At 31.0% G+C, this 23,553-nt stretch overlaps 1 protein-coding gene across 2 annotated transcripts; it reads right to left on the minus strand.

Moving 5' to 3' along the window:
• Positions 1–25: 25 nt before the first annotated feature.
• LOC134725226 (transcription initiation factor TFIID subunit 6-like) lies at positions 26–18,091 on the minus strand. Of its 2 annotated transcripts, none has more exons than XM_063588874.1 (13): positions 17,911–18,085; positions 10,897–11,093; positions 10,166–10,252; positions 9,459–9,612; positions 8,765–8,982; positions 8,174–8,239; positions 7,634–7,711; positions 6,851–6,952; positions 6,044–6,168; positions 5,190–5,322; positions 4,271–4,396; positions 2,350–2,556; positions 26–861 (listed from the first exon to the last, which is right to left on the minus strand). In XM_063588874.1, exons 2-13 carry the CDS (start codon positions 11,053–11,055, stop codon positions 409–411), a joined length of 1,908 nt encoding a protein of 635 aa, XP_063444944.1. In that variant the 5' UTR covers positions 11,056–11,093; positions 17,911–18,085; the 3' UTR covers positions 26–408. The 2 variants fall into 2 exon arrangements, with proteins under 2 accessions (XP_063444944.1, XP_063444943.1); XM_063588873.1 differs by having other exon boundaries at positions 28–861; positions 17,907–18,091.
• Between the last annotated feature and the right edge of the window lie 5,462 nt (positions 18,092–23,553).

The raw sequence follows: 23,553 nt of genomic DNA on the forward strand, positions 1-23,553 counted from the left end.
CATTTTTGACATTCTAGAAAAAGTGACATTTCAGCAATGCTTAATAATATACCTTTATTGATATATTGTTTACACCACTGTACTGCACAACTATGAAACAATGAAGTATTAAAATGTGTTGACTTTTTGAATGACTTTATGAACTTTTTTCATCTATACCTATTTTGTTTGTAAAAGCTATCTTGAACAGTAACCATGTTACACAATTTCACAATTTGCAGCCCTATTTTACATAACGGAATATCTTCCTTATACTTTTAACAATTTTCCATCTTAATATACATAAATATCTATACAATTGTATTCTATAACCTATATATACAAAAATCTATAAATTGATCATGATTGATGTGTTGAATATTCTTAAAAAGTTTGTTTACAGCATATCAAATGTGTCTACGTTAATGTTCAACCATTGTCAGGTTCTGGTTTAATGTTTGATTGTGCTGCTTGTTCACTGAACACACTTTTCATGCCTAAGTCCATGGCTGATGATACAGTAGACAAATCTGAAGTACCAGTCCCTATACTGGGCCCTGTCCCTGACGGTAGAGAGACTACTACTATTTTCTGAGTTGGTGTTCTTGGTATGACACTTTGAGTCCTTGGTAAAGACCCTGGGTTTGATGATGAGACAACTTTAACGATAGTTGGCGTGTTTCCTAATGATGATGGCAGAGACTGTCGTATCTGAGGTGACATGCTGATGGGTTGACCTGGTGTATGTGTTGCCCGTGGCTGTGATGACATGACAATGAATTTGGGTTGAGATCCTATGCCAGGTGTTCGTGGAAATGGTGATTGATGTGTCATAGTAGGACCTGCTGATCCTGGCTGCTGTAAAATGATTTGTGGTCTGGCCTGAAAATACATAAACAATTATACATGAATAAATGTCTTGCTCTAACACACATAAACAATTATACATGAATAAATATCTTGCTTTAATACACATAAACAATTATACATGAATAAATGTCTTGCTTTAACACACATAAACAATTCAACCAACACAAAATAATGACTCCTAAATGGATTTGGTTTATACTTTTGGTGAAAACAATTTTATTTAGCAGTTTTGCACTTTCAGAAATTCTATTTTTTCTCTCAATAATTTAAGGTGGTACCTAACACTACATGGAGATAACTCTGTAAAATTAGCTAAACCTTTTAATTATGTTGTGTTGTTAAAGGGGCACTAGCTACGAGATATATAAAAAATCTAAAGTAAGATTTTTTTTGTTCAATCAATAATGAAAGTAAAATAGTGAAATAAAAATTTGCTTTTAGCAACCAAAATGGTTCAATTTTGTCAAATTAAGGGAAGAAACATTGATAATTACTAATTCACTTGCAAGTGAATGAGTCGACCTCATTAAATCCGTATTCATGTGAACTTCTATTTAACCCATAGCTAGAGATTAACAACGCATGTATTGTATGTGTACTGGTTATTTAAAGAAAAAGAATGTCAACAATGAAAGTGAAACTACTGTAAATGATTTGATTATTGATTCGATTCATATAAAATCATTCTTATATGGTTAAAAACAATGAGAAACATATATTTTTAATCTATAAAATAAACTCAAACAGACCTATAAAAATCAAATTGCACGTGTTGGTTTAATCTATTCATATCTTTATTTATGTTTACATTGCTTATATGGTCATCTGAGGTCAAATCGATAGTTAATTAGATGGCGTCTGGACTGAAATACACACGAAACAGACCTACATATAATCTACCCCATGCTCTGTAAACTGTTTATTTTAGACTTTTGGTAGTTTGGATAAATGTTTTACATTGTTATAAAAGAAATATGAGAATTTGAGTCAAATCGGTGACCATGAATTTGACAGCTAGTGCCCCTTTAAGGGAATATTAAGCTTCTCAATGATCAAGTTATATGTTTGTCAAGCTGCTATATAACCAGTGTATTTTTTCTAAGAAAACAGTTGGTTCAAATTATTTGAAATTTTTATATTTTTTGCAAAGGTTTAAGTAAATACTTTGTCCAATTTTTATGAACATTAAACAAGCCAAATTAATTTTAGTGAAAGTTTTGGGTACCACCTTAGCCTTTGGCCTATCTTATCTTAACTCTATGTGTGGCCATGTTGGTTGATTGGCAGGAGTAAAAAAAATATTGTTGTCTGGTGATAGCAATATCACAGATCAAGGGAAGCTAAAAATAGGGGATGCAAAACTTCTGAGCAATATATAACTACTGAGCAATCTGCTTTTTGACCATTTTTTCTTTTTCAATATTTATTATTTCAACAATTGCTATACATTGAAGTATACTTGATAAATAAATAAAAGTACAAATGTATAAAATATTTTACCTGACTGAGGTTTAGCTGTGGTCGAGGAGGCTGAGCTATGCCTACCATGGACCTTGAGTGTTGTGATTGAGGGGATATTTGAGGTGTTCTTCTCTCCCTTTCAACTGACTGGTGAATATGTGGACCAAGATATCCAAACTCTTGTATATACTCCTCAACAGTTACTGATGGTAACATTGTATTCTTCAATACTGGAGACAGGTATTTCTGAAAAAATTTATATCTACTTTTTTACAATCAGGCAACATTTTTTTGAATTCATTTTCATGCAAAGTAAATTTAGATCATCCCATTATGTGAATTCAGAAATAAAATGTGTTGTTTTGACAGAAGATAATAAAAAAATATTTAGTTGGTTGTCCAATATGTTTTTTTTACAAATACATGTACACTTAATATAAAAACCAGATGCTCCGCAGGACACAGCTTTATACGACCACGGAGGTCAAACCCGAACAGTTTGGGCAAGTATGGAGATAACATTCAAGCTTGATACATTTCTGAATTTTGATTGTGATTAAATAGTTTACTCAGCGTTTGTTTCTGACACAGAATAAATGTGGTCTAATGAACTTAAATTTATTTATTTTTTGCTTTTGAGAAATACATTGTGCTGTTGAATATTAATCCCCTCAAAAAAAAATATTTGAAGAAAATTTCTTTTATATTCGATTTATAGAATGGAAAATTGTGGTATAATTTCAGAGAGATTTATACAGTTAATCAGAAGTTATTGACTGAAAACTATGCTTATTTGGGCCCCTTTTTTTTACCCTCTCTTATTGAAACCCCTTTGGAGCAAGAACTCCAAAACTCAATCCCTGCCTTTCCTTTGTAGTAAGTAACCTTGAAGTATAATTTCAGAGAGATCCATACACTTAAACACAAGTTATTGTCTGTAAACTAGAAAAATGCTTCTTTTTGGCCCCTTATTCCTTAATTTTCAAGGATATTAACCCCAAACTGACATCAAGCCTTCCCCTCATTATATGTAACCTTGTGGTACAATGTCAGAATGATCCATACAGTTAAACGTAGGTGATTGTCCCAAAACTTAAAAAGTGCTTGTTTTTGGCACCTTTTGGGCCCTTAATTCCTAGACTGTTTGGCCCATAACTCTTAAACTAAATTGCAACCTTCAAATTAAAGGTATGAAGTTATGAACACTGTGGTACAATTTCAGAGTAATTGAAATACTTATCCACAACTTATTGTCCGGAAACTAGATAATGATATGTTTTGGACCCCTAATAAAGTCGATGGGACCATAACCCCCAAAATCAATCCCAACCTTTCTTTTGTGGTTATAAACATTTTGTTAAAATTTTATTGATTTCTATTTACTTATACTAAAGTTGTTATCTGGAAACCATCCGTCTTGGGTTGATGATAACGAAGACAAAGTGATACCAATATATCACCGCAAAAATGTTTACAGTCATATAAAATTGATTATTTGAGCCCATTTTTTGGCCCCTTATTCCTAAATGTTTGGGACCATAATCCCCAAAATCAATCCCAATCTTTCTAAAGAGGTATTGAATCTTCTGTTAAAAATTTCTAGAGATCCATTCACTAAATCTAAAGTTATTGTCCAGACTATTTGCGTCTTTGGACGACAAGGACGGAGAAGACATGAAAGCATTATATGATGCAAAAAAAATAATTTTGCGGTCGTATTCAAACTATTCTTTGTTATTTTCTTTTTCCACTGCTATGCTTTAAACTATTTAAAGTAAAATGTTTTAGCTAAAATAATGAATTTTGAATATGGTCATATACTAGCTAGGCTTTATAATAATATAATTTTAATTTTTTTTAAATTTATGTTTCTCATTTTGATTCTCATTCTCATTTTATCAGATTCTATTTTGAACACTTTGTAATGCATTTGTTCAGCAGTCCCTATATGGATACTTACAGATAAAGCTTTCTTTATATTATCAGCAGCTATTTTGTCAGCATTATTAACAACCAGACCTTCCATTGTAGCCTTCATCCTGTCTGATACATACTTCACTCTAGGTACAAGGAATGTTCTTACAACCTACAAAACAGTTATTGTATACAAATCTGCCAACTGTTGAAAATCACAAAGAGATTTTTAATTGGTGATAACAATTGCAAAGGTTACAATTTGTGTGGCTTTTATGTGCATGCTGTTTTGTAATCTAGAAAGTGTGTCAATAAGAAAAAAAACCATTTAGACTTACTTATTTACATTTGTTATTTTAGGGCCTTTATAGCTGACTATATCATGTATATAGTATGCACTTTGCTCCTTGTTGATGGCTGTACAGTGACCTATAGTAGTTAAATTCTGTGGACCAACACCTGAAGTATTGGTATGTTGTAGGGTTAAAAAGGAAAGGACACCTATGGGTATTCACAGTTGATTTTAAAGAGACTATGTTGTGCATGTACTAAGTTTCTGTCATGGATGTATAACCCATACATATATCTCTGTGTTTTCTATTAAATGCAAAAGTAAGCTTAACAGTATTTCCTTCTTGCATAAAAATGAAATATTTTGGTCTACAAATTCTTGACCTACTGAGTAATAATCAGAAAGCCATTGATTGATAATACTTTTTTCAGCTGTTAGAGGATTTTTAATTGGTATTCACAGAGCCTGATTGGTTCTCCCTGGAACTAGACTAAGTGACAGACTCTTCACTTGAATGTAAGAAATTTCTCTATTATACTTATATTTGTATCTTATATCCTTTTCATTATCTGATTCTTTTTTATTACAACTTACACATAAATTTTCATATCATTGTTTCAATAAAAGGTTGGAGTTACTTTCAATACAGCCTCTAAATAAATAAAATATGTACCTCTGCACCAAGCTCCCCAAGACCAGCAACTGCACCATACTGTGAAGCTAAGGCAGCTTTCTCACTCTGTATGGCAGCACTAAATGTTTTGGTAATCCTAGACTGAATATTGTTGATATTTGTGCTGAAATTCCTGTAAAAAATATTTAAATATAAGTCAAAATCAAAAGTGATATGTTTGTCAATGTCTTGAAATTAACATTGAGATAACAACACATCTAATGTCTTGTGATTTACAATGAGATAAAAGCACATCTAATGTCTTGTGATTTACAATGAGAAAACTACAGATGAAAAACATTTAAAAATAAATATAGAATGTGTCCCCCCCTCATGGGCATAGATGATGCCTCTGCTTGCATACAACATTATAAAGGGATATTACTCAAGATCAATATAGTGATGCAACCTAAATTTGTTCTTGAAGTTTTTTGGTAATAAGTAATGTGTATTGGTTTCATAATGTTTAGTTGGGGCAAACTTCAGTAACAGAAAGGAAACAAAAAATTTGGCAATTTTTCGATTTATTAAGGGGCATGACTCGATAATGGTTAAAGTGACACTACTTAATTAAACTTGATCTGTGTTTTGCGGTAATAAGCAATGTGTATAAGTTTTGTAACATTTGGTTGAGGCATCTTATGTAAGAGAAAGGAATCTAAAAATTGCATTTTTTTTTTCATTTAAAAAGGGGCATAACTCTAGAATAAAGACACCATACTTGATCTGTATTTTTTTTAAATAAGCACTGCATATCAGTTAAATAACATTTGGTTGGGTAAAAATTATGTAAAACAATAATTCATGCAATAAATATTGGTAAAAACTTATTATTTTGTGGACAAAATACTTACTTGCACATCTGTGCCATAAGTCTAGCAGCAAAATCTCTTAATGCCCAGTGGTTATCTGCCTCAGGTCTCATACACAACTGTTTACTTACTATACACGTACAAACAGCTGGAACAAACTCATGCAACTGAAAATATACAAAATTTATATTTACTTTTGGAGGTTCTTCATGTGCCTGTCCCAAGTCAGTGGTTGTTGTTGCTTCAGGTCTGTTATAATTTATTTTCAATAATTGTATTTTTAGAAGTTCGGCCTTTAGTTTTCTAATGTAAATTGTTTCACATTTTTTATGTTGAACATTTTATAGCTTGGCTATAAAGTATGGGTTTTTCTCTTTGTAAAAGGTCTCATGGTGAATGACCTTTTACTGCTTTCATCCATATCATTTTAACTTTGGTGGCTGGCTGTGTCTTTTGTGTTAATACCATGTCCTTAATCTTTTTTTATATATAAATTTGAATTTTGCCTCATATAAGTGGGAAAATTCAATTTTGCAACAACAGATTTATTTTTGCCTAAATTCAATTCACAAAAGCAATAACTGCACATATCTTTACAAAATTTTTGTTTTTCCTTAATCATAATTTAAATCACTTTTATATACACTGTCAATTCAATATGTTTTAAACTGTAAAATTCTAAAGAACAAGCAATAAATTGATAGATACAATATTACCTCATCAGTTTAGAGTCAAGCATAATGATAGGTCTTTCTCAACAAATTTTCTAACAAATATTTTGCTTCCCTATCACAAGAACTGGCTTTTCTCTAACATATCAAACCTATTATAAAACTTATATTAACTTACATATTTTTCCAGGTATAAAGTCTGATTATCCATCAAGGATTTGACCATCCTCATCAAGTAAATCAACAAAGCTAAATTGTTCTGTACGACATTGGTCTTCACCTAAAATATTGATCATGTTTTATTACATAACAATTGAAAATAGTTTACCTGCCAATACCTAATATATATATTGTTCTGTTCAGTCTAGATGACCAAGACGTCTAAATTGCTGGACAAAAGATTGTCTCAACATTCCAATAGCAAGAGTTTTAATCCCAGTGATACTATTTAACATTGGTGTGCTGATATTTAGGGTCATTATGTATATATCTAAATATAAAACTTTGATGGCATTTTTAGCCCAAATATTTTTCCATGATTTCTTATCACTAGTTGTTTAAATTGCAGTAGAGAAAGTTGATACTAGTTGTAGCTATCTAAATGTATACTGTAAATTCAGAAATTATTGCGTGCATTTATTATTGCGATTTTGTCATTTTACACTTGAATGCGATTTTAATTTTTACGATTTTAAGAAAAGTCATGCTTAATTCAGTTAAAATATTACAAAATGCGAGTTTTAATAATTGCGTTTACAACTCAGTCACATTATTCGCAATAATAAAAACCTCGCAATAATTTCTGAATTTACAGTATATAGTCTATAACTTTGCAATTTTAATCTGTTACAATTTTTTTACACTTTAAGAGGTTTATTTATGATTTATTTAATACATTACAATATATGGATAAATCATCAACAAATTTACAAATGACATAATCATTTTATCCAATACCAACCCCTTCTGATATAAAGGTACTGAATCTTGGCAGCATCTGGTGTAAGCCAGGATCTGATGACAAACTCTGTAAAGCTTCCTACAATTAAACAGAATTCAATAGTAGACATGTGTATGCAACAGAGAACTAAATTTGTGAATCACTGCCCTTACTTATGAAACAATAATTCTTTTTCATGCTCTATATATAAAGTCATATTTGATATGCATTGAATATCTAACTATAACATCTTATAATTAATATAATTGTCATGAGCACATGCTTTACCCTTCTTGTTTTCATAGAATAAAAATATAATCTATTTTTTTTAAATAACAAAAGGGAGCTCACATCAAAAGATACATCTATAAACAATTCACTAAAGTTTCATTCAAATTGGTTGAAGTGTTTTTGAGTTGATGTCTGACATGTTGACGACAGACAGACAAACAACTATAATATGACAGTATACCATGGTACGTCCCATAAACGGGCGTATAAAATTTCCTTAATTTTACCAGGATAAGAAATACATTTTGAAAATACAATATAAAATCTTACAGATCTCCTTCCTTCATCAGCACCAACACAAGCCTCTGTTATCTCCTTGTAATACAGCTGTTGTTCCTGTCAGAAGAGAAAATAATAAAATACATATTAATAGGTATGTTTCAGTCAACAGTGATTGTTGATAGCATATACGGTAATTTCCACAAGTTAATTAAAATAAATATCTACAGTAAGCAAATAAAACAAACAAATCCGTCTTCTTCAACAAACAAAAGAAATAAATTTGTAAATGTAGCTTACGTAAAATGTAAACGTGTAATAAAGACCTGTAAAAATCATTAAACAAATAACACCTATAAATTAAATTAATACATATGGTTTTCTTTGCCATGTGTTACTTTTTTTACTGTCCATTTGTGAAATCTGGACATATGATGTCATCCTAACCTGAATACTTTTGATTTACTTAACATCGATAATTTCAAGATTAAACTTTCAGGGGACAGTATCTGTTACTCAAAGACAAATTCCAAACAGACTTATAAATTCTATTTACAGAGAAGTCAGGACCTTAATCAATGCCAATTGTCAGAAAATGATATTTATTCTTGTCAGACTACATACAAATTACAAACTACAAACCACAGATAATTCATGGGTAGATAACTCCTTGACTTTAACCAAATCAACAGCTTTATGTCGATGCCGAGACTTCTCTGGAACAACAGGCTTCTGTGGTTTGTTGTCAATAGCTGTCTTTACTTTGGTATCTAATATCTCTTTCTTCTGTTGATCCTTGCTGGCTTGAGGAGGATTTTCTGGTATTGTAGGCTGGATACCCTCAATACATAACCAATGAGCTAAAATATTACAACATACTACATTTATTTCTTGTTTGGTTAGTGTTAATTTATGAAAAATAATCAAAAAGTAATAAATTCAAAGAGGTGAAAATATATTTTTTAAAGTGATGTTGTTTAATTTCATCTTCTTATACATATTTTTGTATATAAATGATATCACCTTTTAATTTTGAATGCACAATACAGAATGCAAACTATCACTCTTTGGTATGCTTTCTGTTGTAGATTCTAATTAAAATTAATTTTCATCTGTATCATATCAGAAGCTATTTTTAATGCTATAGAGTATTTCAAGACACCAATTTTCATAGACTAAGGAAAATATGTCAATACATAAATATTGAATTTCTCTGTATTTCATTTTGAACCAAAGCCAGCATTTGTTGAATATTAAATAGTTTTGATTCGTCTTTATCCTCAAAAATACATATCTAGGAATAATAATAAATTCACAGTTTGATAAATAATTTCACCTTTCAAAGCTACATCTAGAGGGACTTTAGGAAGTGTAGTGTTGATAATATCTGATAACTCTAATTCTTTCTCCTCAGTAAAATGTAGCTCTCGTCCACCTCCACTGGCAAAACGGAATGGTACAAATTCTTTACTGTGAAATCCATATAGAGGCTGTAAAATATTGAAAATTTGATGAAATTGCATAATTTACAAAATGGAAAGCTTCTTCTGACATTTTTGAGAGTATTTATTCATAAAAAAACATGATGAATACATCTATATCATTTTATTAAATTTATTAAATTTTCATAGATTTCTAATATTTTTTTTATTCATTCACTCTCTTTCAGTGCACATGTACATATGTTATACAAATATAAAAACAGACAAAATTTCATGTTTTACATAATCATGGTAAACCTTTCTCGTTACCACATTGTACTAAACAAAAATGAAACAGAAATGATATTTCATTTCCTCTTCTCATGAAAAGACAAATGTAGATAGTCTCCATCTCGTTGAAATTCTGAGATATTACAGCTTTTCCTACCTACTCTTTTATGACATGGCATGTTCTCTCCTCAAAAAACATTTTTGACTGATAAATTTTATATGAAATATATTATATGTAACATGAACCCCCAGTCTCTTTCATTTCCAATTTATACTAGCACTGCATATTTTAAATTTATCTAGTATGTCTATTGATACATTGTAAGTATACCTCAACATTCTTTAACCTCAATGCCTGATCAAAATCAGAGGTTGACAGCTTCTGTCCTTTCCTATGTCCAGAAAATTTGATTGCTTCCTACAATGTACAAGGTAAATATGGTACAGGTGCACATGCACAGATGAAAATCAGGTACCACTATATAAAACAAACTATTTCTTTAGTTTATATGTGTGTGTGTCTTAGTACTGTGTTTCTATTTTTTTTTTACAAATTACTGAACCTAAAAGAAGTTTCTTATTCATATATAGTGACAAACCATAAAACCTTGGTCATTTGGTTAAATATGCTATTTCATGTAAAAGTACATTACTACAAGTACTAGGTCAAAATGTGAAAATAGTATAGAAAGAACAGAAACAAATAATTATGCAATTTGTATGTTTATAATGTTTATAATGGCCTTAATGGGGCATAATTCATGAACCTTAAAAGTGACAAACTTGATCTGTATTTTTTGGTAATTATCATTGTATAAAACATGTATAAGTTTCATAATATTTGGTTGAGATAAACTAAAGTTAGAGAAATGAAACCAACAGTGCTACAGCAGTGCATTAAAAAAAAAGGTAGAAGATGTAAAACTAGATATTACAATTCCCTCTAGATCTATTAGTAGGATTCAGTTTACAAAATGTACTTTCAAAACCTGTACTAATTGTTTAACCCTGTATGTTTTATGAGTAGGGTTCAATATACTATAGATCTTATAACTTTCATACCTGTACTAATTGTTTAACCCTGTATGTACAGTCTGCCGCTAGATACTGAGCTGCATCATCTGGCAATCCCACAATTCCAACTTGCTCAGAGACGACCTTGACAGACTCTGAAGTAAGATGGCTGCTGATCTTATGATCTTTGTGTTCTTTATCAGCCATGATAAGTTACATTTTCATGTCTTTTGGCAATATTTATCCTAAAATTGAATCCTTAATTCATTAGGTCAAATAATTATTGATTAGAAAACTTCATTCTACATAGTACATCACTTCATACAAAAATATATATGAGTGGTGCCAGTTACCCTAATTTTTTTGTACCTAGCCTAATCTTTATTCTTCATAAATAAGCATGTGTATCCTACAGATTTACTGTTATTTTTCATTAAGCACTGTTGAAGTCAGAATGTTGCTCTCATAGACTCAATGTAATTAAAAAAAACCATTGAAAATATTCTCAACTATGTATCCTACTATTTTTAAGATGTACATTGTAGCTGGAACCACACATACTATTTCATTTGACCTTATGTCACTTTTGTCATTATTGGTAGACATGGTAGATACCTTTGTATGTGTATTATACTTGTGTCCTATTTCCAGGAACTAAGACATATGCATAAACAAGATCACTATACTGTAGTAAAATATCCTTTTCAATGTTAAAAATAAATAAATCAAAATTGTGTGGTATAATGGTCAATATACAATGTACGGTAAATACACATAAATCCACAAAAAATTATTAAATCTAATTATTAATGACATAAAAATATGATTATCATTGCAGATAAGGTTGTGAATGACTTCTTTTAGTGTAATTTAACTATATACTTACATACATTTTTGTATGTCATGTATGTTGTAAATTATTATTTTTCCTGAAGACTTTTCTACTGTAGCTGTGTAAAGTGTATACATGTTAACTTAACAGCAATGAGTCCTTCATAATTTTTAATTATTGATAATTGCAATTTAGCATATATTCAGATTTTCTTAATCTGTTAAGGTGTAATACCACCATTGATTTCCGCCTATTATTCTTTGTTAAATTTGCACTTTTCAAAAAATTGTGCAGAATTTATCTTTGTTTCAAATAAAGAAATACTTGGCATGAGTAAAGATTTATCCTGTCCAGTTCTATAGAAAAAGTTTCACATAACATTTCATTGCATATAAGAAAATAACCATCATTGGAAGTTAACCAATCAAATTTCTCCCCTTATTCTATCTGTGTACAAGGTTTAGTCACCATGTAACCTCAAGATTACAAAATTTTCTATAGAATTCACAAATAAAAAATAATGGTGTTTTGAAATACCTAAGACATATGTTTATGACACAGAAATAGTTGTACTGCAATAAAATGTAGGATTAATTACCTACAACGGTCAAATTCAAGGGAATATTTTTTTAGACCTACTTTCGTATGCAACCGGATGTGACTTACCATGATTTGGTGGTATTACACCTAAACATGTGTATGAGATTTTTGGTACATGTATATGATAGCATTAAACAACATTAAATAACTTATCTATTATCATAATTATTGACTCTGATATTGACTTTATTACAGTCATGATCACCATTGCCATTAAACATTTTGACAAATTAAATATCCTAAGCAGCTGTTAACCTGTATTTTGGTGCAAATAATATCTAAAAGATTTTTCCAAAATTTGCATAGCCCTCAGTTTGATTTAAGTCAATAGATTTTTTACTGAATTCACAAAAAGAGTAATTTAACAATCATCTCCCTTAAGCTTTAAATCATTTCAACAAAATTTAGCTTTTTTGGTTTCATAATCAACACCATGATCAGTCAGGGGCATTACTTAAACAAGTAACAATTAAAATTACCTATACAAGTAATGTTGAAAACGAGGCTAATTTAAATATAACTTATATAAGTTATTTTTCTGAATATTATTTTTAAAGGTGTCCAAGAATACAGATTTTACTAGCTTTAAATAATTTTCACAGTTATCTGGTTATTTTTCCCTTGATATATAAAAACTAATTCTTCAGAAACACTAATTAACCTTCCGACGCACTTATCTTTCATACCAACGCTTCTGGGTCAAAGATTGGTCTCTTGGGACTATCAAATTATCATTTTTCACTAAAATCTTAAAGGTAGACTGATATAAATAGATAAATACTTGTGAATTAATTAAGACCTGAAGTTATTTATAATTTGTAACCTAAATCAAGTACATATGTGCGTTAGATAAGTGTAATTGCTATTTTTTTCAAAAATGTTTAAAATAACTTATTCAAGTAATATTTTTGTCATTATTTTCAAAGTAACCCTTTATCTCTATACTCCTCTCAAATCTGATAAATTCTTTATTTTATGATATTAAATGTTTTTTAAAATCATGAAAACTACATTTAGTCTATGTTTGTATTGAAAATTAAAATAACTCTATTAAATAATTTTATTATTTTTAAAATAAAAAAATACGTATATAAGTAATTAAAAAAAATAACTTGTTTAAGTAACGCCCCTGACTGATGATTGGCATGAATGATGATCATTGGCAAATCTAACCTTTGCTTTCAAATCTCAAAGTACAATTTTGTAAATGCTGAATTAAACAGTCAGGGAACTTACATAAATGTACTTTAAATCACTTATTTGAGTGGCAAATTCGAGGTTTCGTCACAAATTGGGATTTTGTAGTTTTTTTCAAAATTTAAACACATAGGTTAAAATAACATCTTTTAATTAGAAAAATTAAAAAATATGAACTTTTTGCTTCTTTCAAGTAGCAAGGTTTATGCTTTCGATGCTATCATTTACCTGAAAATTCTATTTAAGTTGAAAAAATGCTATAATAATGGCTTTTCATAATGAGCTGATACTTTCTTCAAAGATTTTTCACAGGAGTGGGAGTATTTTTCTTGTGAAGTTCAAGGTTTCATCTTTCAGATTATATAATAAAATTCTACTGTTTGCGATAAAAATTTCACTGTTCGGGGGTGTTGAAATTAGTGGGGGTTATTAAAAGAATGATACTTAAAGAAGTGATTTTTGGAAAGTAAATTGAGGTCTGATACTTTTAAAAACAAGTGATTTTTATGTCATTATCCTAGATTCAGTACAAGGTCATCACCTGAAATGACCTGGTCATCCTAGACAACACAGATGTTGGTTCTGATAAGTTTAGAAACATAATTAGTACCCAGGGCTCACGCTACCATGCGACTTGGGCGAAGAAGTCGCTTTCCTGACCGTCACTTCGCTTTCCCCGACCCCCAAAAGCGAAGACAAGTCGCCCTGTTGTTTACGATACTCACTTTCAGTCGCTTCCATCATCGGACATTTTCAATTTTTTACCAAGTTGATGAAACATCAACTTTTTATTAATAATTGAAGAAATTTAGACATAAATGATTATTCATCTTATGAAATGAGGTTGAAGCATTGGTTTTGCAGTGTGAAGCAAGTTTTTTGATAAAAATACAACTTTTTATCACCTCATGCACTTCCGAAAGTTCCGGTACTTGTTACTCGAAAACGTACATCAACCTAACTTTTGGCTGCAAAATAAGTTTGTAACTTCATTTAAACTTGATAACGATTTTTAAACTACAGGTCGGAAATGGACCAACTATGACCGAAATCCGTATTTTTACAAAAATTACTATGGACGCACGGATGGAACAGCTGACAGAAGAATATTGATCCCGAAAGGAAAAAATTACGCATTCCCCACGCATTAAAAGACTTATGGTTACATCTTAAAAAAATCATCATTGATTGGTGTATATAATTCACTATAATTTATATGGATTGTTGTAAACTATTGTAAAGTTGCTTAACTCTTAGACTATTACACTAATATCAATATATTATGGCCCAGCTTACCTTTACATATCTTTTGATGAGAACACTGATTTCATACACAAGATATTTTTCAATTAAATTGTAATTGATATATTATAAATTCTTTAAATTTTTGATAAAAATACAACTTTTTATCACTTCGTCCACTTCCGAAAGTTCCGGTACTTGTTACTCGAAAAATTGGTAGTTTCTCTCAAGGACCTTAGTAAAATTTAAACAACTTTTAATTTGAAATGTTACTTTAATTGAATACTCAGATATGAATTGAACAATATAAAAAGAACATTATTTACAAATGACCATTTATACTACAGTAAAATCCAAATATTGTAGTGCACCGCACGAATGAGCACTTCTCTTTCAAATCTCACCACTTCTCCCTATCAGTTTCAAAAAGAGAAGTCACTTCTCCCTATAATTCTGAAGTAATATAAGCCCTGGTCCCTGGATCATTAGTATTCTATATTTAAAGCTACACTTATATTAAATCACTTCTTCTAGTGATTAATTTGTACTACTACTACTTAAATAGATGATTATTAAAGAAAGACAACTCTAACTTCCAACCTTTATGGAAATAATATTACAGTCGATTCCACTTAATTGCATACCGCTAAATAGCATAATTCGGTTAATTGCATACTTTTCTCCTGCACAAAACCATTTCCCATTCACCTAATGTTAAATTGTCCGGTTATATGCATAGCCTTGCAAGTGGTATTTCGGTTTATTGCATAGAAAATAATCGCCAGCTAGATATGCTCAGTTAAAACTGACGAGATTTTTTACCGGAAACGGCAATTTCGTAAGTATATTTTTCTTGAATGCATCATAATTTTCATTATTATTTCACATTTACTTGTGTGTTATTCAAATAAAGTTTTAAAACAGTATCTTTCGTGTTTATATGATTATAGAAAAGGCCTCGATGTGTACACAGGTAAAGTTTCCCATATTCTATTTTAAGCCTCGAGGTCATAAAAATGTCAATCAGCTGATTGTTGTAAAAACACAACCATTCTATGATCTTCTATCTCAAAAGGTGTTAATTATTGATTGGATTTCAAACATTGTTTATATTTTGGGTGAATTTTTAAAACATTAACGCCTGCTAATTATCGATCATTATCCAATGTGTAATTTCGTCATTCAGCTTGGGTGATCTACATTTATGTTAAATATTACAGGGCATTTATATATGGTTGAAGAATTTTATACATCAATCTTTCCTTTCTAATATTTTTCTAAAAGAAAATTAACTTCTGATTATTATATTTTCTCACTTTCAACACTTGTGTCCAGCAAATAACCCATGCATGGCCCCATCACCTGTTAACTGCTTTGCATAAACGAAACTAGCGGTGTTAAAGTAACAGTGTAACATCACTGTGTAATTGGTAAATACTGCATTTTTAAACAAAGCGTAACAATTTAATTTGTACATCCGGGTCATAGAAACAAATCTATTTTTAGAACAATTACATTTTCGTATCTCAGGTAAAGGAAAAGTCGGTACATAAATAAACTAAAACAAAATGTGTTTATAAACTTTATTGAAAGAATACACAATGAAATAAAATGTATGACAGTAGACAAATAACTTTTATTAGAATAAATAAGCATTCATTATGTTGTAAGTGGACTATGGACGTACATCTTTCTTCTTTGCTGATCTGCACTATCGATGCTATTTGACTCCGTAATTTGTCATTTCGGATATAAGCATACTCCGCTTTATTGCATAATTTCGTCTGACAAATAGGCTATGCAAATAACCGGAATGTACTGTACTTGAATCAGTGATTTGGAAAATCACTTGTTTAAGTAAGTCCCCTGACTGTTAAATAACACTATTTGCAGCATTTTTTTAAAAACTGCATTATCATTAAAATCAGCAGTTTTTTTAGCTACAAAATTATCTGCCCTTAAAGGTTATTGAGCTTACATAAATTATCATGATATAAATATTTACATTGTATGAAAATGTTGTATAAGTCCAGATTATCACAATAGTTTTTGATAGCAGATTGTTTTGAAGGCATGAAAACCAAAAAATTAGAATAGCCTTCCAAGACGTAATAATTATTTTGACTAACATAGTTACATTGTATCAAGAATATGCATAGTTAGATCATCTTACCATGCCTGGTATCAGGTCCGTTCGCGCCCAATATACTTTTGCACCCAAGGTCCGTTCGCACTCCACAGGTTTGCGCCCAGTTTTAATTCAAATTTCAGTTGAACAATTGAAAAATCAAGATTTTTGTTTTTAATTACTTTGGTGTAAATACTGAATGTAATTATAGCTGGGTATGAGTAAAAGATTGAAGATCTTAAATGAAAAACACAAAAGATAATTGTTTTTAACAGCTTGGTCCCTTTGATCTGAAACAATGAAACAATAAAATATAGCAATACACTATTATAATCAAAATATGATCAAACATGATAAAATTTATCCAACACACAAAAAAAACGTAGTCAGAATCTCACTCAATTTGAAACAATTAAGTCAATGAAACAAAGTTATATAGCAATACACTAACCAAAACATGATTAAGAGTTACTCAACACAAAATAAAACGTTGACAGAATTCCTCTTTATTTAGAAAGGAATAAAAAAATTAAACAGTACACTATCCAAAACATAATTAAGATATATTCAACTCAATAAAAAATGCTGTCTCACTTTATATTTTGAGACAACGAAAACTATTATAGGCCTACCTATAAGAATACTACTTGCCAAAACTTGATTACAAAGTTATTAAACCCAAAACCAATTTTAATTGGGTGTGAACATGTAGGGTGCGAAAGTGAAAGGGGGCGAACATGAATGGGCGCGAACGGACCCGGATTCACCATGCCTAATATACAAATCCTTGATTGTATTATATATTTTAACCAGATTGGCATTGCTTTTCGATTTATTACTTTTAATTTTAACAAGTGTGAAGCAATAAATCAATCCCTGAAAAAAATCAAAAAACAAAAATCATATTAAAAAATAATCAAACCTGTTTCTATAATATACATGATATATATTATAAAGTCTAAGACTGCAGAAACTAAGTTTCTGTTCAAAAAGTGCCAAAGGGGAGGTAATTACTGTGGAGTTTGTTCAAGTAAATGAGTTTTGAAGCAATCACTGTACCTACTATCCACATGACTGTCCTTGGAAGCATTCAACAAAGTGTCAGAAGAGCTTCAAACCAATGCAACATTTAAATCATTTGCATGAAACACAACACCAGAAGGAAATAATTTAAATCAGGTCGCTGAATGTTTTTCGGCTCGAAACAACCGGATGCAGAATTATTCAACTAGTATGTAAACCAATTTCGGAGGAGGAATTTGTTCCGGATTTGTCAATAGACTTTTTTCGTGTTTTAAAATTGTATTAAACTATTTACTTCTACTACTATTTCTACCAATACGCGACCACCATCAATAAGTTGATTAGTTTGCCACTTTTGGATGCGCAATTTAAACAAAAAATAAGTAATTTAAAATTTATAATTTGAATTTGCGCTATCAATTTTCACTGTATTTAGTGGATTGGTGCTGAGACTACTATAACACAACTGTCTTTACAGGTAAAATATTTGTATATTAGATACAATTAACGGACCTGTAGCAAAACAATGTACCAAACTTTAAGATGGATAAGATTAATCACAATTTCATTTTCGCCGCATAATTACAATTTATTAACACCCTATAAATTGATTAAAAAATATCTAGATATGAATAGTTAAACAAAGATATAAATAATTTATTTTCCTTTTCCCTCTAATTCATTTTTTTTATAATTTATTTTTAATTATATCCGATACTGAAATAGACAATTAGTAGTATCGGTGATTAGGTGGTGACATTTGTCGTCTGCTACTGATAAATACGAAACTACGGTTGAATACGAAACTACGTTATATTAACGTAGCTGAAAAGGTGGAGACTCACACTACACGATAAATCGGTAGTGACCAATCTCTGTGTTATAGTAGTCTCAGATTGGTGTCGGATCTCCGCGGAACAGTCTATTATCTAACATAAACCAATGTATATTTGATGTACGTCATGTAATGATTAATCTTGACATTTGCAGTGTGGTGTTTATTGTTGCTGATAAATTTATTTATTTTCTTTACAAGATTGATCGTTTATATAAATATACAGTGTTAATTTCCATTGTTAAACCCAAGCGTACCTTTTAGATAAATAAATTGAATGAAAACTACGGTTCCTAACTGATCCTAATTTGTTCATAGGGATTAAAAATTCGATATGTATCATTACTTTCTTCTGTTTACAACTCTGTCTTGTATTGTTCTGGTCGTACTATTTCAAATATTCAATTTCATGACTGTATCATGTGTTTCCATAAGTTTACCATAGTACTATCATATGGTTGGGTTAAAAATTAATGGTAAACCCTAGATTTTAGTGTTTTAATGTCCAGTCTTACCGTTTTAATTTATTGACATAACTGCACGACTCGTTTCTAAATTATATGTGGTAAGATAATCGTTGCAAAGAATACTGCTCAAACTTTAGTGAAAGACGGGTTTAACTTTGCATTGTTGCGAGAGTTTATATTCTTTGTTGAAGGCAATTGTAGTGGTCTGGAATACAAGTACTTTTCAATTGAGTTTAGTTATATGTCTTGTGTTTCTGTTTCTGCCCTAGGTTTTCTATATTTTGCATGTGTAGTGCATCATGACATAAAATATTGTTACGTGTACCATGATGAGCTTTCGTGCAAGACTGCTGTGTACATATTTATTGCATGGAACATTTGATCAGACTTTGACTTTTTGACTCCTGACCTACATGCATGTATGCACGTTGGGTGTGTCATCATGTTGCAGCGTGTTCCTCGGTATATTACCTTGACCTCAAAATATATTTTTTTAATTGACCTTGCTTCTGAATATGTGGCATGTAGATGTATTGTCATAAGTTGATGAGTATTGGCACAAGAAACTTCGTGTGAGCTTGACCTTCGCCCTCAATGTAAAACTTGTATATTTTGTTTGAATTAAATGGATAATTAACTGTATGATTGGCACTCGTACCACATCTTCTAAGATATATTAGATATATAAATATATTGTTATTTGTGTACCACGATGACCCTTTTCTCAAAATCCGCTTTGTGTCTTTTTTTACAAGGTTCTCTTGTCCAGACTATGGCTTTTTGACTCTTGACATTTGCATATTGGATGTGACTCCTGGTATGATTACCTTGACGGCAAGTCAGATGTCTCTGGTGTTTGTTAGTTTTGTATGTTTTTAATTGTCAGTTTATTTTATTATTTGGAGTTTGAACTGGAACACATTTTGCTAAGTGCCATCTGAAGCCCGCCTCTTGGCGAGGGATTTTCTCGCTTTGTTGAAGATATAAAAAAGGAGATGTGGTATGATTGCCAATGAGACAACTATCCACAAAATACCAAAATGACACAAAATGACACAGACATTAACAAATACAGGTCACCGTACGGCCTTCAACAATGAGCAAAGCCCATACTGCATAGTCAGCTATGAGGAAAAAATAGTGGCCTTTGACTGCTTTCTGTTCTGTTGACATGGTAACTGTCTCTTTTACACATTCCACATTTCCATTCTCAATTTGTAAGAATGTTTGGTTCAGATGAAACTAGATCCTTTGATTTCCGTGAATATCAAGTAAGAAAATTTACTGCTTAAGTAGCATTGTGTGCTGCCATGCAGTTGTGATAGATAATGCAAAATGTTTCAATCATTTTACCTTAGATTTAATAGCATGGACATGTACATGAAGGTATGGATAGTCTGCTTTTACATCATAAAAATTCACACAGACGATATACGCATATCAATAAACTGAACTCAATGCTAAGAACCTTTAAAGTACACTTAGACAAAGAGCTCAATCTAGTGAAACACTTTGTTAAGTTGGTCACATTTAACTTGAAATATCACTGTGTGTTACCAAACTGCACCGAGATCCTGAAAAAAATTTGCAAGTTAAGTCTATTTAAAGAAGAATCATTGGAAGTAAATACGTTGATTACTGAAATAAATGTAAAATATGTCTATTAACCACAGATACCCCTGCTTGTGAAAAAAATGAGTAAACTTCCACATATAGATACAGGATTCGCGTAATTTTGACCGTTTTGTGACCATACGCATTGTAAATAAGTTTCAAAACATTTGGTTGAGGCAAATTAAAGTTAAAAAAACAGGAAACAATAGATTTAGCAGCTTTCCTATCTCAAGGCTCCGCGTTGACATTTGTATCATTGGTACTCGGACCACAACTTTTAACATCTAAAAACTCATGAACAACAGTGACGCCATCGGGACCCAATATCGAACCTAATAGATCTGTGTTATGGGGTAATGTGCATCGCGTACATGTATTAGGTTTCTAACATTTTATTGAGTCAGACTTATTTGAGTGAAAGGAAACGAAAAAGTCAGCACTTACGTTTTTAAAGGGACATGATAACTCTTGAACGGTAAAAGTGACACTTAAAAAGTTCAAATTTGATTTTGTGTTGAGGTGGGGATCCCGCTTACATGTTCGACCCCGCCTTATTCGGTATGTATGTGACTGTGGTAAGTCAGGAGCCTGTAAATCAATGAATGTCGTTTTTTGTGTGTTACATACTTGTTTTTCGTTCATTATTTAGTACATAAATTTGTTCGTTTATTTTCTCGTTTGAATATTGTTTTACAATGTCATTTTAGTGCCTTTTATTGCTGACTATATGCAGTATTGACTTTGATCATTGTTGAAAGCTGTATATGACCTATAGTTGTTAGTGTTTGTGTCATCTGGTCTTTTGTGGCGAGTTCTCATTGGCACTCATACCACATAAGGGGGAGGGTTGGGATCTCGCTAACATGTTTAACCCCGCCTTATTCTATATGCACGTGCCTATCTTGTCTTTCGTTTATTTTTTGTACATAAATTATACCGTTTGTTTTGTCGTTTGAATTGTTTTATATTGTCATGTCGGTGCCTTTAATAGCTGACTTTGCGGTATGAATCTTGTTCATTGTTGAAGACCGTGTGGTGACCTAGGCAATATTGTATAATTGTTAATTTCTGTGTCATTAAGTCTCTTGTGGAGAGTTCTCATTGACACTCACGCACAAGCTTCTTTTATTTATTGTGTAAACGTTTTGTAGTATTTGGTTGAGGCAAGCTAAAGTTGGGAGAGCGGGACACGTTTTTATGGGACGTTCGGGACAGACGGACTAGTGTAACTCTTTATGCCCCTAAATCATGGCGCCAACGCAGAAGTTCTGACTATTGTGTTGGTGATACACACCCAATAGCACTGTCATTATCACATGTACATATAATTTAATTATAAAAATAATCAATCTTAATTTTAATTTCTTTTTTTTTTTGACCGAATGATCATATGCATGCCCTTCACAATGACTGAATGAGTATCAAATTTGACAAATTTATTGTACATAATTATACATTTTATTATATTTTATAACTTTTTTTCCAACTAATTGAAGCTTAACAACTTATTGATCATCACCATCCGTTATTTGTCTTTAACATTCTGTTTGAACAAAAAGATTTGTATAACAGTTACATAATTATACTTCACCTGATCACATGTATTTCTTTCAAATCTGACATTATTAAAAAGTCCCTACCATGTACTGGTTACCGAAATTACACAAAAAAACATTTAAATTCCGTTTCATCTCCGCTTCGAGTAAGTGTTCTACTACTAATCTATCAGTGCTTCTAACCACCTCCCTTACTACTATCAAAGAACTGGTTATTAACTTTTGTAATAAAGCTTATGAAAATAATGGTATTAATTATTTTTGGAGTGTTAAAAATTCTTTAGAGGTTTTAGATAAAATACATGCTTTCAATGGTCCTTACATTTCTGTTGACAGTTATGATTTTTCTACTCTGTACACTACACTTCCACACAATCTTATAAAGAAAAAGTTTTTGTACTTGATAAAATGGTCTTTCGAAAAATCTCATTGTAATTTTATTTGCTGTAACTCGTTTAAGGCCTTTTTCTGTAACGAAAAGGGAAAGTATGCTAGATACACTTACTGGAAATGTGAGGATATGATTGAAGCTTTAAACTTTCTGCTTGATAACATTTATGTACGTTTCGGCGATAAAGTGTATCGTCAGGTAGTAGGTATCCCTATGGGCACCAACTATGCCCCTTTAATAGCAGATTTATTTCTATATTGCTATGAATCTCAGTTTATGACCAAACTCAGTAAAGACCCATCATTGTTACATTTGGTTGATACATTCAAAAATACCTACCGTTATCTGGATGATATTTTTTCGTTGAATAATCCAGAGTTCTCTAAATATACCTCAGAAATTTACCCAAACGAACTTACTTTAACTAAATCTAACATAAACAGCAGCAGTTGTCCTTTTCTAGATTTAGACATTTCAATTTCAAACGGGAAACTTCACACTTCAATTTACGACAAAAGAGACGATTTTTCATTTCCTATTGTTAACTTTCCTTTTTTAGATGGCGATGTGCCTTTGGCTCCATCATACGGTGTTTATTATCGCAACTCGTTCGGTTTGCCCGTGTGTGTTCTGATGTCATAGATTTTAACGAACGTAACCAATGCATCACTGGTAAATTGTTGTGTCAGGGATTTCGATACCATAAATTACTTAAAACTTTTACTAAATTCTTTCATAGATACAAAGATTTGATTAGTAAATTTGGCTATATCTGTAGAAAGCTTATTAAAAATGGTATTTCACATCCTAAATTTTATGG

This window comes from Mytilus trossulus, chromosome 7 (assembly GCF_036588685.1).
Source record: "Mytilus trossulus isolate FHL-02 chromosome 7, PNRI_Mtr1.1.1.hap1, whole genome shotgun sequence".
In the NCBI taxonomy this organism is placed as follows: Eukaryota; Metazoa; Mollusca; class Bivalvia; order Mytilida; family Mytilidae; genus Mytilus; species Mytilus trossulus.

Bases quoted from the DNA above. Each gene is read 5' to 3' on its own strand.
- LOC134725226 (XM_063588874.1), bottom strand. From the start codon at position 11,055: ATGGCTGATAAAGAACACAAAGATCATAAGATCAGCAGCCATCTTACT. The intron at 8,983-9,458 runs GTGAAATTATTT...GTAATATTTTAG, and splicing joins TCTAGATGTAGCTTTGAAAG to CTCATTGGTTATGTATTGAG. The intron at 7,712-8,173 runs GTAAGATTTTAT...GTTTAATTGTAG, and splicing joins CTGATGAAGGAAGGAGATCT to GAAGCTTTACAGAGTTTGTC.